The 15272-nt window shown below is 40.9% G+C and overlaps 1 protein-coding gene and 1 long non-coding RNA gene across 2 annotated transcripts; one reads left to right on the top strand and one right to left on the bottom strand.

Annotated features, from left to right (window-relative positions):
* Nucleotides 1–1422: 1422 nt before the first annotated feature.
* LOC118470918 (uncharacterized) lies at nucleotides 1423–8227 on the bottom strand. Its single transcript, XM_035952251.2, has one exon. It carries the CDS (start codon nucleotides 7667–7669, stop codon nucleotides 1874–1876), a length of 5796 nt encoding a protein of 1931 aa, XP_035808144.2. The 5' UTR covers nucleotides 7670–8227; the 3' UTR covers nucleotides 1423–1873.
* LOC129347731 (uncharacterized) lies at nucleotides 8228–9371 on the top strand. Its single transcript, XR_008599983.1, has 3 exons — nucleotides 8228–8308; nucleotides 9010–9118; nucleotides 9275–9371. It is a non-coding gene; the product is annotated as an uncharacterized LOC129347731 (long non-coding RNA).
* The last annotated feature ends 5901 nt before the right edge of the window (nucleotides 9372–15272 follow it).

Raw genomic sequence — 15272 nt, forward strand, 5'->3', positions numbered from 1 at the left:
ACACAAATCATTAATGTGGACTGTGTAGATGCCAAATTCAACTGCTCGACAGGAAAAATTGAAGGCAGTAAGTCTACTACATTTTGTGAATAGATCCTCAGTTCACATGCTGATGTGTTTGACTCCATTTTCATGTTTATTATAGAAGATGCAACATAAGTGAATGAATATGTAGAGGTTGAAGTGATTCACATGTTGTAAAACTTCTTACTGCAGTGTAAACTACAAGACCAAACAACATATATATATATATATATATATATATATATATATATATATATATATATATATATATATATATATATGGCATGCCGTTTAGGAAATTATATATATATATAAAATCTAGAATTCTGAATATATGGAATGAAAGTTTGAATATATTGAATGAAAGTCTGAATATATGGAATGAAAGTCGGAATATATTGAATGAAAGTCGGAATATATTGAATGAAAGTGTTCAGACTTTCATTCCATATATTCAGATTCTCATTCCATATATTCAGAGTTTCTTTCAATATATTCAGACTTTCATTCAATATATTCAGAGTTTCATTCAATATATTCAGTTTCATTCAATATATTCAGTTTCATTCCATATATTCAGAGTTTCATTCAATATATTCAGATTTTCATTCCATATATTCAGAGTTTCATTCAATATATTCAGAGTTTCATTCCATATATTCAGAGTTTCATTCCATATATTCAGAGTTTCATTCAATATATTCGGATTTTCATTCAATATATTCGGATTTTCATTCCATATATTCCGAGTTTCATTCAATATATTCAGAGTTTCATTCAATATATTCAGAGTTTCATTCCATATATTCAGAGTTTCATTCCATATATTCAGATTTTCATTCCATATATTCAGAGTTTCATTCAATATATTCAGAGTTTCATTCCATATATTCAGAGTTTCATTCCATATATTCAGAGTTTCATTCAATATATTCGGATTTTCATTCAATATATTCGGATTTTCATTCCATATATTCCGAGTTTCATTCAATATATTCAGAGTTTCATTCAATATATTCGGATTTTCATTCCATATATTCAGACTTTCATTCCATATATTCCGAGTTTCATTCAATATATTCAGAGTTTCATTCAATATATTCAGAGTTTCATTCAATATATTCAGAGTTTTTACCTACCGAGCCCTGGAAGGGACATGTCGGTATGGCGAAACGACAATGGAGGACACCCACCCGTACGAGAATTTTATTGAGTTTTATTTTGTAATCAGCCTATGCTGCCCTCGCAGCGCGTGTTCTTGTGCGTAGCTAGACAGCTAGTTAACGTCCGAAAAAGGTCTTCAAATAAACACACAGGGCTTGCTTTTCCCGTATTTTACTTGAGTTGACTGTTCTTTTTCTTTTCTTTCCTTTCTTTTCTTTCCTTTCTTTTCTTTCCTTTCTTTTCTTTCCTTTCTTTTCTTTCCTTTCTTTTCGTAAAAAGACTAATGATCTCCAAGGCAGAAGCGTATCATAAAAACATTAGCAACGTCATGAATTCGTCTCTGTCCGTCTTGGCTGTGTGCTCGACACGAGAGACGGAGCTAACTCACAAGAAACACAGAAACGTCAAAGATAGGTTGTGAAGTAAGAGCGCTCACTCTGTGGCTACTTCTGAAAACTAAACAAGAAAACAGAGCACTCACTCTGACGCTGTTTTTAAACCCAACTGGTAATAGCCTTTTAGCTTTTTAATCCACTTTTAACTAACTTATTTAACTTATCAACTTATTCATCTAATTTTAAAGACAGTACACTCCCCGCTTGATATAATAACATTATATCACTACAAATAAATGTCAATGCAGATACAATAAAATTGAAAAGGGGAATGTTCTCTGGCAATAACATCAACACAAGTCTTTTTGTTGAGTCTCAGAAAGAAGGACCACAACCTCGGACACCGGCCTTGAAAAGAACTTGACTGTCCCATCCTTCACAGTCCGCACCTCCACCTTGCGGACCCTCTTGTCGCTGCTTGGGAAGGCTTTAACAACCAGTCCCATTGGCCATTCATTCCTGTGGGCCTGGCTGTCTTTCAATAAGACAACATCTCCTTCTTTTACATTTGGCTTATCTGTCGTCCACTTCCTGCGGCTCTGTAGAGTAGACAGATACTCTCCTTTCCATCTCTTCCAGAATGTGTCGGCAAGACATTGCACTCGCTTCCACTGCTTTCCATACAATTGCGCCGAGTCAAAGTTTCCAGAGGGGGCTGAAATAGCACTCGTCTTCTGAGTAAGAAGCATCGCTGGGGTGAGTATTGCAGGATTATCTGGGTCAGTGGATATGGGCACAAGAGGTCTTGAGTTTATAATCGCCGTCACCTCCGCCATGAAGGTGCTCAGGACTTCGTGTGTGAGTCGTGTTGGTCCTGTTTGAAGCAGCATTGCGTCCAGAATGCGCCTGGCAACCCCAATAAGCCGCTCCCAGGAGCCACCCATGTGGGACGCGTGAGGAGGATTAAACACCCAGGAGCATCCTTTCTCTTGTAGGTACTTCCTGATTACTGTGGCATCAGTGTTTATACCTAAATCCTTGCAGGCTCCTACAAAGTTAGTCCCTCTGTCCGACCGCAGAAGTTTTGCTGGACCACGAATTGAGAAGAACCTCCTCAGAGCATTAATAAAGCTGTCAGTTGACATGGTTTCAACCAGTTCAATGTGCACTGCTCTGGTTGACATGCACGTAAAGAGCACGGCCCATCGCTTGCTCTCCGCACTTCCTCCTCTTGTGCGGCGTGTCATGATGGTCCATGGCCCGAAGACATCAAGGCCGACAGAAGTGAACGGTGGTTCAGGAGTAAGTCTGTCTGTGGGCAGATCTGCCATTTTCTGGTCCTCCAATCTACCTCTCAATTTGCGACAGGTAACACACTTGTGTATGACAGACGACACCAAGCGCTTACCTCCAATTATCCAGTATCCAGCACCTCGGATAGCTCCTTCAGTAATGTGTCGCCCTTGGTGAGCCACTTGTTCATGGAAATGCCTGACAAGTAATGTAGCAATATGATGGCCATGTGGAATGATCAATGGATGCTTTTCCTCTTCTGTCAGCTCAGCAGAGGAGAGACGACCTCCGACATGCAACAGACCATCCTTATCCACTGCTGGGTTTAGCTTCTTGAGTGCGCTTTGCTTCATAATTGTCTGTCTGCCTTCTTTAAGACATTTTAATTCCTCTTTAAAGGCTGTGTGCTGGACAGACCGAATGATTAGCACTTTGGCTTGTGAAAGTTCACATATGCTGGGCATTTCTTTGAAACATTTCCATCCTTTGTCTGTTTTTCCTTTGAAGGATGCCACAACATGAATGAGTCTGGCTAAAGTACGACAGAGTGTACTCCAGCTCGAGCACTGCTCAAGGTGTTGTGAGTTCAATAGGGGCTCTGACACCTTGGTTGCCAGAGTAACAACCTCAGGACGAATCTCGTCGTCAGCTTCAGGCTCAATGAGGTCAAAAGGACTTGCTTCAGGTGTCTCTGCTGTTTTGTTGGAATACATGAAGGCTGGGCCTGAGAGCCAGTTGCTGTGTTGGAGTTGAGCTGCTGATGTAAACCTGGTAGCATGGTCTGCAGGGTTCAGGTTTGTAGGCACATAATGCCACTGGTTTGGGTGTGTGGATCCTCTAATCCGCGTTACCCTGTTGGAAACATACATATAAAACCTTCTTGTGGAGTTGTGTATGTACCCAAGCACGATTCTACTGTCTGTGAAAAACTTTACAGCACTCACTTTAATGTCCATCTCATCTCTGATCAGCTCAAATACCTCTACAGCAAGCACAGCTGCGCAGAGTTCCAAACGTGGAACGGTGTGGGCAGGACGAGGAGCCAGTTTTGACTTCCCAATGACAAATCCGACATGATACTGTCCTCCAGTATCAGCAGCTCTCAAGTAGGCTACAGCTCCAATAGCTACCATGGAGGCATCTGAAAAGATGCACAGTTCTTTCTCCTGTGTTAAAGACAGTGAGACTGGAATGTAGCACCTCTTGATCTCCAGATCTTCAAGAGCCTTCAAAGAGTCCTTCCATAGGATCCACTCTGCTTCCTTTTCTGGGGGGAGAGGAGCATCCCACTCTCTTTGTTCCGATGACAGTTCGCGGACCAGGGCTTTCCCTTGCATTATTATTGGAGCTACAAAGCCCAAGGGGTCGTACAAACTGTTAACTGTCGACAACACACCTCTTCGTGTGAATGGCTTCTTTTCCTGGGACACCAGGTAAGTAAAGCTGTCAGTCTCTAGGTTCCAGGAAAGCCCCAAGCTCCTCTGAAGAGGCAGAAGATCCTTTCCAAGGTCTAAATCCTTTAGATCCTTTGCTCGGTCCTCTGCAGGGAAGGCTTCCATTACCTGGCTGTTGTTTGATGCCACTTTATGAAGTCGCAGGTTGGATTCTGCTAACATCTGTCTGGTCCGTGTGAGAAGATCTATTGCTTCTTCGGGTGTGGCAACTGACATGAGACCGTCATCGACGTAAAACTGTCTCTCAACAAATTGTCTCGCGTCGGAACCATGTTCTTTTTCACCCTGTTGCGCTGCTCGTCTCATGCAGTAGATAGCTACGGCAGGTGAGGGGCTATTTCCAAATACATGGACCTTCATCCTGTATTCTACCACTGCCTTGCTGATGTCGTTGTCCTCATACCAGAGGTACCGAAGGAAATCTCTGTGTTCTTCTTGGACAACAAAACAATAAAACATTTGCTCCACATCTGTTGTAAAAGCCACGAGTTCTCTCCTGAACCGCAGGAGAACGCCCAACAGTGTGTTGTTCAAATCTGGTCCACTAAGGAGAACATCGTTAAGAGACGTCCCATCACATGCAGCACTTGAGTCGAAAACGATCCGTATCTGGTTTGGCTTTTGGGGGTGGTACACACCAAATGTAGGCAAGTACCAATGTTCTTTGTCTTTGTCCAAAGGTGGAGCAGGCTCAGCTTGATCACTGTCCAACATCTTTTGCATGAACTTGGTGTAATGATCGCTCATCTCTGGGTTTTTCACCAGAGTCCTCCGCAGTGAACAGAGACGTTTTAAAGCTTGCTCCCTGTTACTCGGAAGCCGTTTTCTTGGGCAGCGAAAGGGTAAAGGAGCCACCCAGCTGTTCCCTTCATTTTGATGGACTTTTGCATTCATGATGGTAAGGAAGTTTTTGTCATCCATGGACAGCGCTGGTTTGTTGTCATCTTTAGACCGGTCGAATACTGAGCACCCCAGATTGTCTGCACTGAGGGTGGGCCTTGAGTTCTTGTCCCAAGCAGGAAAGGTTGAATCATGATATTGTGTCATGCACCTGTAGTGATCCTTCACATGGATATTGTTCGGGCATGGTTTTAGAAAGGATCTACGACCATTGTTCAGCATGTTTGTTTTGTAGACACTGACCTCTGATGGTTTGTGAACTGTTCCCAAGCACACTTCTCCAACAATGACCCAGCCGAGGTCTAGTCGCTGAGCGTAAGGTGCATTATGGGGCCCGTTTATTTGCTCACGCACTTTATGCACCTGTAGAATGTCTCTCCCTAAGAGCAGAAGGATCGGAGCATCTAGGTCTACAGGTTGAATCTTATCAGCTACTGGGAGCAGGTGTGGGTGATGGTGTGCAATCTCAGGGGAGGGAATTTCTGTCCTGTCATCCGGCACCCTGTCACACTCTATCAAGGGGGGTAGGGGCAGCTGGAGTTTCCCATCCATCGACTCGATGGAGAAATTAACAGCTCTCCTTCCTGAAGTCTCCACTTTCCCAGAACATGTTTTCAGGGTGTATGGGATGTGGCTGGCTTTTACTTTGAAAAGGTCAAAGAACTCTGTCTTGGCAAGGGACTTGTTACTTTGTTCATCCAGCACAGCATACATTTTAACTGCCTTCTCTTTTTTCCCTGTTGGAAAAGCTTTCACTAAACAGATTTTGGAACATGAGCGTGGACTGTTAGCCTGGCCACAAACCTCCGTACACTTAGAGATTACTGAAGATGAGCATTCGCTGTGCTCCCCGCTGTCGCTTCCTTCAGCTACAGCGCTTTGTGTGAGTGTGAGAGGAGGATCTGGATGCAGTGCGGCAATGTGCTTCTCACTGTTGCACTCTAAACACTTGATGGTCACCTTACAGTCTCTTGCCATGTGTTGAACAGAACCACAACATCTATAGCAGATGCGATTCTCTTTTAGATAGGCTTTGCGCTCTTCCAGGGGTTTGCCTCTAAAGAGCTTGCACTTTCTCAATGGGTGTGGCTTCTTATGTATGGGACACTGACGATCTGGTTCCTCTAATTTCTTCAGAACAGGATCAGTTTGGATGATTGATTGTTCTGCAGGGATGTCTATTTTGTGTACGGTCACAGAGGTTTTGCGACTAGACTGTACAAGCTTTTCTGGTCTATAAGACACGTGACTGCTGGGGGTGGAGAGAATAAAGCTTGGATCATTCCTTATCTTTGCTTGCCGTTGAATGAAATTGGAGAAGACACAAAAGGGAGGAAAAGCCACTCTGTAATCCTCTTTGTAGTTGCTTCCAACAGCTGTCCACTTTTCTTGGAGGTTAAAGGGGAGTTTTTCCACTATTTGTTTTATCCCACGAGGTGTATCCAGATATGCGAGCCCTGGAAGAGCGCCGTCCTGCTTAGCACACTCAAGTTCCAGGAGGATGTCGCTTAGCTCCCTCAGCTTGACATTGTCTTTGTTGGTCAACCTTGGAAAGCGTTCAATCTTTTTTAGCAGTGCATCTTCGATGACCTCAGGTGATCCATAACTCTCTTCGAGACGCTGCCACACCATGTTGACACCTGCTGCAGGATTGAGGGCATGCACCGCACGAATTCTCTTTGCCTGCTCTGATGATTCGGCACCCAGCCACCTTGTCAATAGATCTAGCTCCTCCCTGGCAGAGAGATTCAAATCCTTTGTTGCACTTAGAAAAGAGGCCTTCCATGACCAATAATTTTCAGGTTTGTCATCAAATTGCAGGAGCCCAGTGCTTATCATTTCTCTCCGAATTAGATATTTTGCAAAGTCCTCCTGAGCACTTTTTGGCCCCGGTAAGTATTCTCTCTCTGGCTTGGTTGTGTATTTTGGAGTACTGTGAGGGTGAGTACTGTTTGTGTTCATTGTAGGCCCTTTCTTTATGTCTTTGTTCAAAGCGTGTGTGCTTATTTTTCTCTCATCAGACTCCACTGCTACGTGTTTTGATGGCAGTTCTGTAAAATGTTGCTGGATGTACTCACAAGTGCGTTGTACAGGACTGATGGGCTTGTCTGTGTCGTAGGGTCCTTGTGTGAGCTCTCGGCTTTCCACTTCAGCTTCCTCATAAGCTTCCATTTCAGCTTCAGCTGCAGCAACAGCTCTTTCGCACTGGAGTAGATGGAGATTTGCTTCCAGTTCTGCTTTCTGTTTCATCACGTTAGCTTCTCTCTCAGCGTAAACTAGTTGTGCTCGGGCAGCTTTTGCCTTAGCATAGGCTTTTGTGGCTGAAGAGGCTGTTGATGATGAACGTTGAGAGGGTCTAGTGGATGCTCTAGACGACTGTGACTTAGCATCAAATGGCTGAGGAAGCGTCTGCTCTTTGGTTGCTTCACCTCCACTAGCTTCATTTTGCTGCATAGTAGTGTGCTCCTTAAGATGATTTTTTCCTGAGCGTAGACTCATGTTTGCTGAGTAATGTTTCCAAGTGCTTGAGCCCGCTGTAGAATAGTCTTTTTACTATGCTGCCCTCGCAGCGCGTGTTCTTGTGCGTAGCTAGACAGCTAGTTAACGTCCGAAAAAGGTCTTCAAATAAACACACAGGGCTTGCTTTTCCCGTATTTTACTTGAGTTGACTGTTCTTTTTCTTTTCTTTCCTTTCTTTTCTTTCCTTTCTTTTCTTTCCTTTCTTTTCTTTCCTTTCTTTTCGTAAAAAGACTAATGATCTCCAAGGCAGAAGCGTATCATAAAAACATTAGCAACGTCATGAATTCGTCTCTGTCCGTCTTGGCTGTGTGCTCGACACGAGAGACGGAGCTAACTCACAAGAAACACAGAAACGTCAAAGATAGGTTGTGAAGTAAGAGCGCTCACTCTGTGGCTACTTCTGAAAACTAAACAAGAAAACAGAGCACTCACTCTGACGCTGTTTTTAAACCCAACTGGTAATAGCCTTTTAGCTTTTTAATCCACTTTTAACTAACTTATTTAACTTATCAACTTATTCATCTAATTTTAAAGACAGTACACAGCCTAAAATACAAAGACATTCAAGCAGTGCGATGCATGAGGAGTCTGCCATGCAGACCAGCGATCCTGATCCTGGTAAGTTTTATTTCTCCAACACCCTGCTGTTAGCCCGCTATGAATACACAGCTACAGTAGTCCCACATTAATATTATGAAGGCTACACCAGCTAACGTGGTAGGACACAGCATCAGTGATCAGAGGTTGGCGTTGAACTGTTGTTTGCTAACCACTTAGCCGCCGCTAAGATAACAATTATGAAACAATTCCTTATAAAATCTGAGAAAAGGAGCAGCAGTATTTCCTAACAAGACCTGTATTCAAAACCTCCCACGTTGTTACACAACGGCCCATTAATTATATTACTGAACTATATGGTAATCATTGAAATTTCTCTTGAAGAATCAATGAACTCTTTGCTAACATTATCATTAATGTAAGTCTAAAACTAATTCAACTGATCAATTTAACACAATGAAGTAAAGAGTACTGGTAATGTGCAGCTATTTTTATCATTTCAAGGTAAAATGCTGATTGTTCTTGAGGTTTCAGCTTTGCAGATGTGGAAATTCAAAGCATTGATTTCCTTTACTCAGATTTTTTTGGGTGGTTTTCAGTTGTGCCTCAAAGCAAGGCATTTAGCACTGTTGGAAATTATTACAGGTATTTTTGTAACACTTTCTAACATCGTATGGACAAAGCAATAATTAAACAGTTAATGGAGAAAATGGTTTTAAATTACAGATGCTATCATCAACATTTCTTATTCATTTATTTAGTTGTTGGCCTTGGATGATGAGGTCCAGTTACCAGGATCACTACTCTGCAGCTCACTGATCCCATCCTGCAGCTCATCCATGCCGTCCTCCTCTCAACAGACCAAATCAAGTAAGATCTGTTTAGACTGTGTGGACAACAACATGATCAATATGTTAACTTTCAGCCCATCCTAAAATCACAAAACAGAACATTTACTTTAACTGTGTTTATGAATATAGAAAGTAATTACTAACAATTAATACCTTTTTGGGTGCTTTTATGCAGGAAAAACTAAGCAGGATGCTACTGTGGATCTGCTCTTCAGATTAGCTCTGCTGTGATTAACAATCTGCCTTCATCGCAGTCACAGCCAACGGGGAAGGCAAGTAATTGTCAGAGATGTTTTGACTCTTAACACTGAACATGTTAGCGTTAGCTTAGTTACTTAGCTTTGACTATGTTTTCATCCATTACATAACAGTTAAACGCAGTAAGTTGATGATAATATCTATGTTCATCTTTACAGATGGTCTTAAGGTTAATTGCGAGGCAGAGGTCAGCTGTTGCCTGGATATCCGGGATCACGTCACTGGTGGGACACAATTGTACTGGATTTCAGCTGAAGGCTGCTGTTCTGTCCAAACTGTCATGAGACATTGACATTTTTATTGTGATATACCCACCACTGTTGTTAGTTTTTGTTTCAATAAATAGTTTGAGATGAGGAAATCGCTATTGCATGCTTCTACTTAAATGCCCTACTTTCATGATTTGGTATCACCATAGCATGAATTTTTTACATTTTCCATAAATTTCACCCAAAAGTTGAATAACTATTTGTGAGCGGTGTATGTATACACGTCATCTAAGCACACTTCAATAATATATCTGCTGCAGTAGTGCAGTTTATCTATCTTGCTTGGTGTGATATGTTCAAAAGCACCACTAATTATCTGTCAAAATGTGTGTAACAGAAGTGTGCACTGAACACTGAATAAAGTCTGTAGATTATAGACAAAACACGCATCTTTCATCACAAATTTCTGTTTATTCCCCCAATGTGCAAGAGTTAAAATACAAAACAGGTGAAGTTAAATAACTAAAATGTAAAAGAATTTACAAAAAAGAAGATTTTTTTTTTTTTTTTTAAAAAGATCAGAAGTAGTGGATAATGCAGTTTATTTCTGTGACAGTCTCTCCAGCACTGACACCGTACGTCCCATCAGTCCAACCAAGGTGTTTGAATTTTCATCCATCCTCTGGATGTTCTGGAGCATAGCAGTGGTCAGGTCTTGGTCTCTGGATGTTCTGGAGCATGGCAGTGGTCAGGTCTTGGTCTCTGGATGTTCTGGAGCATGGCAGTGGTCAGGTCTTGGTCTCTGGATGTTCTGGAGCATGGCAGAGGTCAGGTCTTGGTCTCTGGATGTTCTGGAGCATGGCAGAGGTCAGATCTTGGTGTCTCCTCAACTGTTCCTCTGACCTCTCCAGATACTGCAGCAGATCCACAGTAGCATCCCGCTTCCTTTTTCCTGCATAAAAGCACCCAAAAAGGTATTAGTTGTTAGTAATTACTTTCTATATTCATAAACACAGTTAAAGTAAATGTTCTGTTTTGTGATTTTAGGATGGGCTGAAAGTTAACATATTGATCATGTTGTTGTCCACACAGTCTAAACAGATCTTACTTGATTTGGTCTGTTGAGAGGAGGACGGCATGGATGAGCTGCAGGATGGGATCAGTGAGCTGCAGAGTAGTGATCCTGGTAACTGGACCTCATCATCCAAGGCCGACAACTAAATAAATGAATAAGAAATGTTGATGATAGCATCTGTAATTTAAAACCATTTTCTCCATTAACTGATTAATTATTGCTTTGTCCATACGATGTTAGAAAGTGTTACAAAAATACCTGTAATAATTTCTAACAGTGCTAAATGCCTTGCTTTGAGGCACAACTGAAAACCACCCAAAAAAATCTGAGTAAAGGAAATCAATGCTTTGAATTTCCACATCTGCAAAGCTGAAACCTCAAGAACAATCAGCATTTTACCTTGAAATGATAAAAATAGCTGCACATTACCAGTACTCTTTACTTCATTGTGTTAAATTGATCAGTTGAATTAGTTTTAGACTTACATTAATGATAATGTTAGCAAAGAGTTCATTGGTTCTTCAAGAGAAATTTCAATGATTACCATATAGTTCAGTAATATGATTAATGGGTCGTTGTGTAACAACGTGGGAGGTTTTGAATACAGGTCTTGTTAGGAAATACTGCTGCTCCTTTTCTCAGGTTTTATAAGGAATTGTTTCATAATTGTTATCTTAGCGGCGGCTAAGTGGTTAGCAAACAACAGTTCAACGCCAACCTCTGATCACTGATGCTGTGTCCTACCACGTTAGCTGGTGTAGCCTTCATAATATTAATGTGGGACTACTGTAGCTGTGTATTCATAGCGGGCTAACAGCAGGGTGTTGGAGAAATAAAACTTACCAGGATCAGGATCGCTGGTCTGCATGGCAGACTCCTCATGCATCGCACTGCTTGAATGTCTTTGTATTTTAGGCTGATTACAAAATAAAACTCAATAAAATTCTCGTACGGGTGGGTGTCCTCCATTGTCGTTTCGCCATACCGACATGTCCCTTCCGGGGCTCGGTAGGTAAAAACTCGGAATATATTGAATGAAACTCTGAATATATTGAATGAAACTCTGAATATATTGAATGAAACTCGGAATATATGGAATGAAAGTCTGAATATATGGAATGAAAATCCGAATATATTGAATGAAACTCTGAATATATTGAATGAAACTCGGAATATATGGAATGAAAATCCGAATATATTGAATGAAACTCGGAATATATGGAATGAAACTCTGAATATATTGAATGAAACTCTGAATATATGGAATGAAAATCTGAATATATGGAATGAAAATCTGAATATATGGAATGAAAATCTGAATATATGGAATGAAACTCTGAATATATGGAATGAAACTCTGAATATATTGAATGAAACTCTGAATATATTGAAAGAAACTCTGAATATATGGAATGAAACTCTGAATATATTGAATGAAACTGAATATATTGAATGAAACTGAATATATTGAATGAAACTCTGAATATATTGAATGAAACTCTGAATATATTGAAAGAAACTCTGAATATATGGAATGAGAATCTGAATATATGGAATGAAAGTCTGAACACTTTCATTCAATATATTCCGACTTTCATTCAATATATTCCGACTTTCATTCAATATATTCCGACTTTCATTCCATATATTCAGACTTTCATTCAATATATTCAAACTTTCATTCAATATATTCCGACTTTCATTCAATATATTCAAACTTTCATTCCATATATTCAGAATTCTAGATTTTATATATATATATAATTTCCTAAACGGCATGCCATAATATATATATATATATATATATATATATATATATATATATATATATATATATATATATATATATATATATATATATATATATATATATATTAATTAATTGTGGGTGAGCAGGCTGCAAGGGAGAGCTTGGTCGAGCCATGGGCCCGGCCCGGCCCTGCATGGCTCCTGCCGTTGCGGGAGCTCCAGCCGTGAGCGGTGTTTGCCATGCCACCGAGAGCCGTGCCAGCCCTGGCACGGGTGAAGCTGAAGCGTCAGTGTCCCTTTTTTTGTCTGTGCATCAAAGGGTTAAAGACCTGATAGTACCATATTATCCTAGCAGAACTCTTTGCTCTCAGACTGCAGGCTTACTTGTTGTTCCTAGAATCTCTAAAAGTAGAATGGGAGGCAGACACCCTCTCTGTTTTTAAGACCAGGCTTAAAACCTTCCTTTTTGACAAATCTTATAGTTAAGGCTGACTGGGGGACCCTGGGGGGTCAGCTGGTGTCTTCATTTGCGCAACTGACTTCCCCTTCCGATGTCCCTTAGTTTTGCCCCTAGTTATGCTGCTGGGGGACCTCTCTTGATGTACTGAGCCCTTCTCTATCTACCATTATATTTAATATATATACCGTTATTGCATTACACTCACTCTGTTTCTCTCTGTGTCCTTTCTCTGAGTATCCCTGGTCCCAGAGCTGGATGCTTCAGATCTGTGGTTGTTCTCCCACCAACTGGCCTAATCTCCATCTGTGGGATGCTGCTGCTGACCTTCCTCCACCCCACTGCTTCCAGCTGCCCATTCCCACCAATCTCCTCTGCATTGCCCTCACTATACTTGATATGTTCATCTACTTTCTACTAGTTTGAATTTTACTACCAGCTATATATGTAGTATATTTAATGCCAGAGCTGTACATCATAACAGTAAACTATGAATCAATTTCAATGTTAGCTTGTACTTTGTATGTATCATCTAGCTCAGTGGTTCCCAACCTGTTTGGCTTGGAGCCCCCCCTATAAGCCTCACCCCAGCCCCAGCCCTAGCCCAGGATGTTCTGATGTAAACTATGGCTAAAGTTTTGATGACAATTATTGTAAATTGTAAGTTACACCTTAGTGTATGTGGGAGATTGATTGCAAGAGACTGGACAAGATTCACATTTACACTTTTACTGTTTGTATTGCAGTTTGTTGACAGACCATGTCATTGCGATACAGAAGGAAAACAGCACTGCATAGCACAAAGAAAAGAACAAAAGTAGAAATGTGAACATAGACAATCTCCTTAGGGAAAACTGTACATGCAGTGCTGTAGGATTTACAGTGAAGTCTTCCTACACCTCCTGATGTTCCTGTCTGTTGGGTCACAAATTCTCATCCTCATCACTACAGTTTTTCTCAGTCGCTTTGGTATATTTTTCAGATCAGAACTGAAATTGTCAAAACTATCATGAATATCTTCTCTTGCGTCTTTCTGAAATTGCTCAAAGACGCAAGAGAAACTATCATGAATATCTTCTCTTGCGTCTTTGAGCAATTTCAGAAAACTCTAACCCTTCACACATTTCCCTTCGTAGAGAAATTCAATTCACCTGGGATCAATTTACCAATTCAGGACAGAGTACACTGTTATAATGACAACATGACTAAGCAATTTGACTGTCTGATCCACACAATGACACCAGGACTTGTCATTCTGATGCCACTGACATGTTCATTGACACAGATATTTACTTTTGAGAGATGAACTAAGGATTTTGAGCGAGAGACTGGCTTTTGCAGGTAATCCATGGTGTTTTGCTATTTATATGAATTGTTTTGAGAAATGCCCTTACTGTTTTGCAAATGTTGAGGATGATTCAAGAAACGTACCAAAGCAACTGAGAAAAACTGTAAATTGCATTAGATTTTACAGGTGTACCAACTGTATATTCTTGTGATATTATGCTGCAGTTTCAATTGACTTAAATATACGGAGACTTCCATATTACCTTGAGAAAACGTGCATTGCACATGTCTGCGACAACTTCTGATAATTGCTCATGAAGCATCTGGTTCTGCACTAAAAGTAAAGGCAAACTACTCTGTTAAGTGTTATGATAAATAAAAAGACTACTAAAGAAAAAGGGAAAATGACAACACAAACAAAGCTAACTAACTTTAGCACTGACAGTGTAGCCCAGAAAGCTCATGACAATATAAAAGAGGGAGACAGAACTGCACATGTCCTTGGAGGTGCAGAGACTGACACCTTACTGAAGGTAGTTAACAACAAACTTGATGGAATAATGACTGCCAGTACTGAAATAGGGAAGACACACAAAATGAGCTACAGATATCAACGTTGGAGGATGAGATGGCTTCTCTAAAGTTAAAGTTAAAGTCGCTCTAAGAGCGAAAGTACGAACACCTTGCATCCAACAAAGCTTTGCAGGATAAAGTGTCGGACCTTGAGATAAATCAGTCCCATTTCAAGTAACACGTGGTCATGGATAACATGGGCAGATACCATATTACCCAAGGTTCACTCTTGTCACAAAATCTGAACTCAGTAAATGTGTATGGCTCTAATGTAGATGATCCAGCATTCTTTACAAAATTGTTTCTTACACTGTCAATATATTCAGGGTGTAGCAGGATAGTCTTGCCTGTGATGTTACTCTCCCTTGTATCACTGTTGGTGTTGTCAGCCAATTGTGGCTCGCCCACTTATTATGAAAGGTGGATGGTGGCCCTCTTAGCTCTCTCTCTCTCACTCTTTCTCTTTGAGGCTGAGGACACGCCCCTTCTGGTTGCTTGGCTTTGGTTGGCTTCCGGCTCCAAACATTTCGGGTGTTCTGCTGGAGTATTCGGTAACCGCATTTGA

This window comes from Amphiprion ocellaris, chromosome 20, assembly GCF_022539595.1.
Source record: "Amphiprion ocellaris isolate individual 3 ecotype Okinawa chromosome 20, ASM2253959v1, whole genome shotgun sequence".
NCBI classification, from domain to species: domain Eukaryota; kingdom Metazoa; phylum Chordata; class Actinopteri; family Pomacentridae; genus Amphiprion; species Amphiprion ocellaris.

What these genes read in the sequence shown, in the direction of transcription:
- LOC118470918 (XM_035952251.2), bottom strand. Translation starts at nt 7,669, where the DNA reads ATGAGTCTACGCTCAGGAAAAAATCATCTTAAGGAGCACACTACTATG.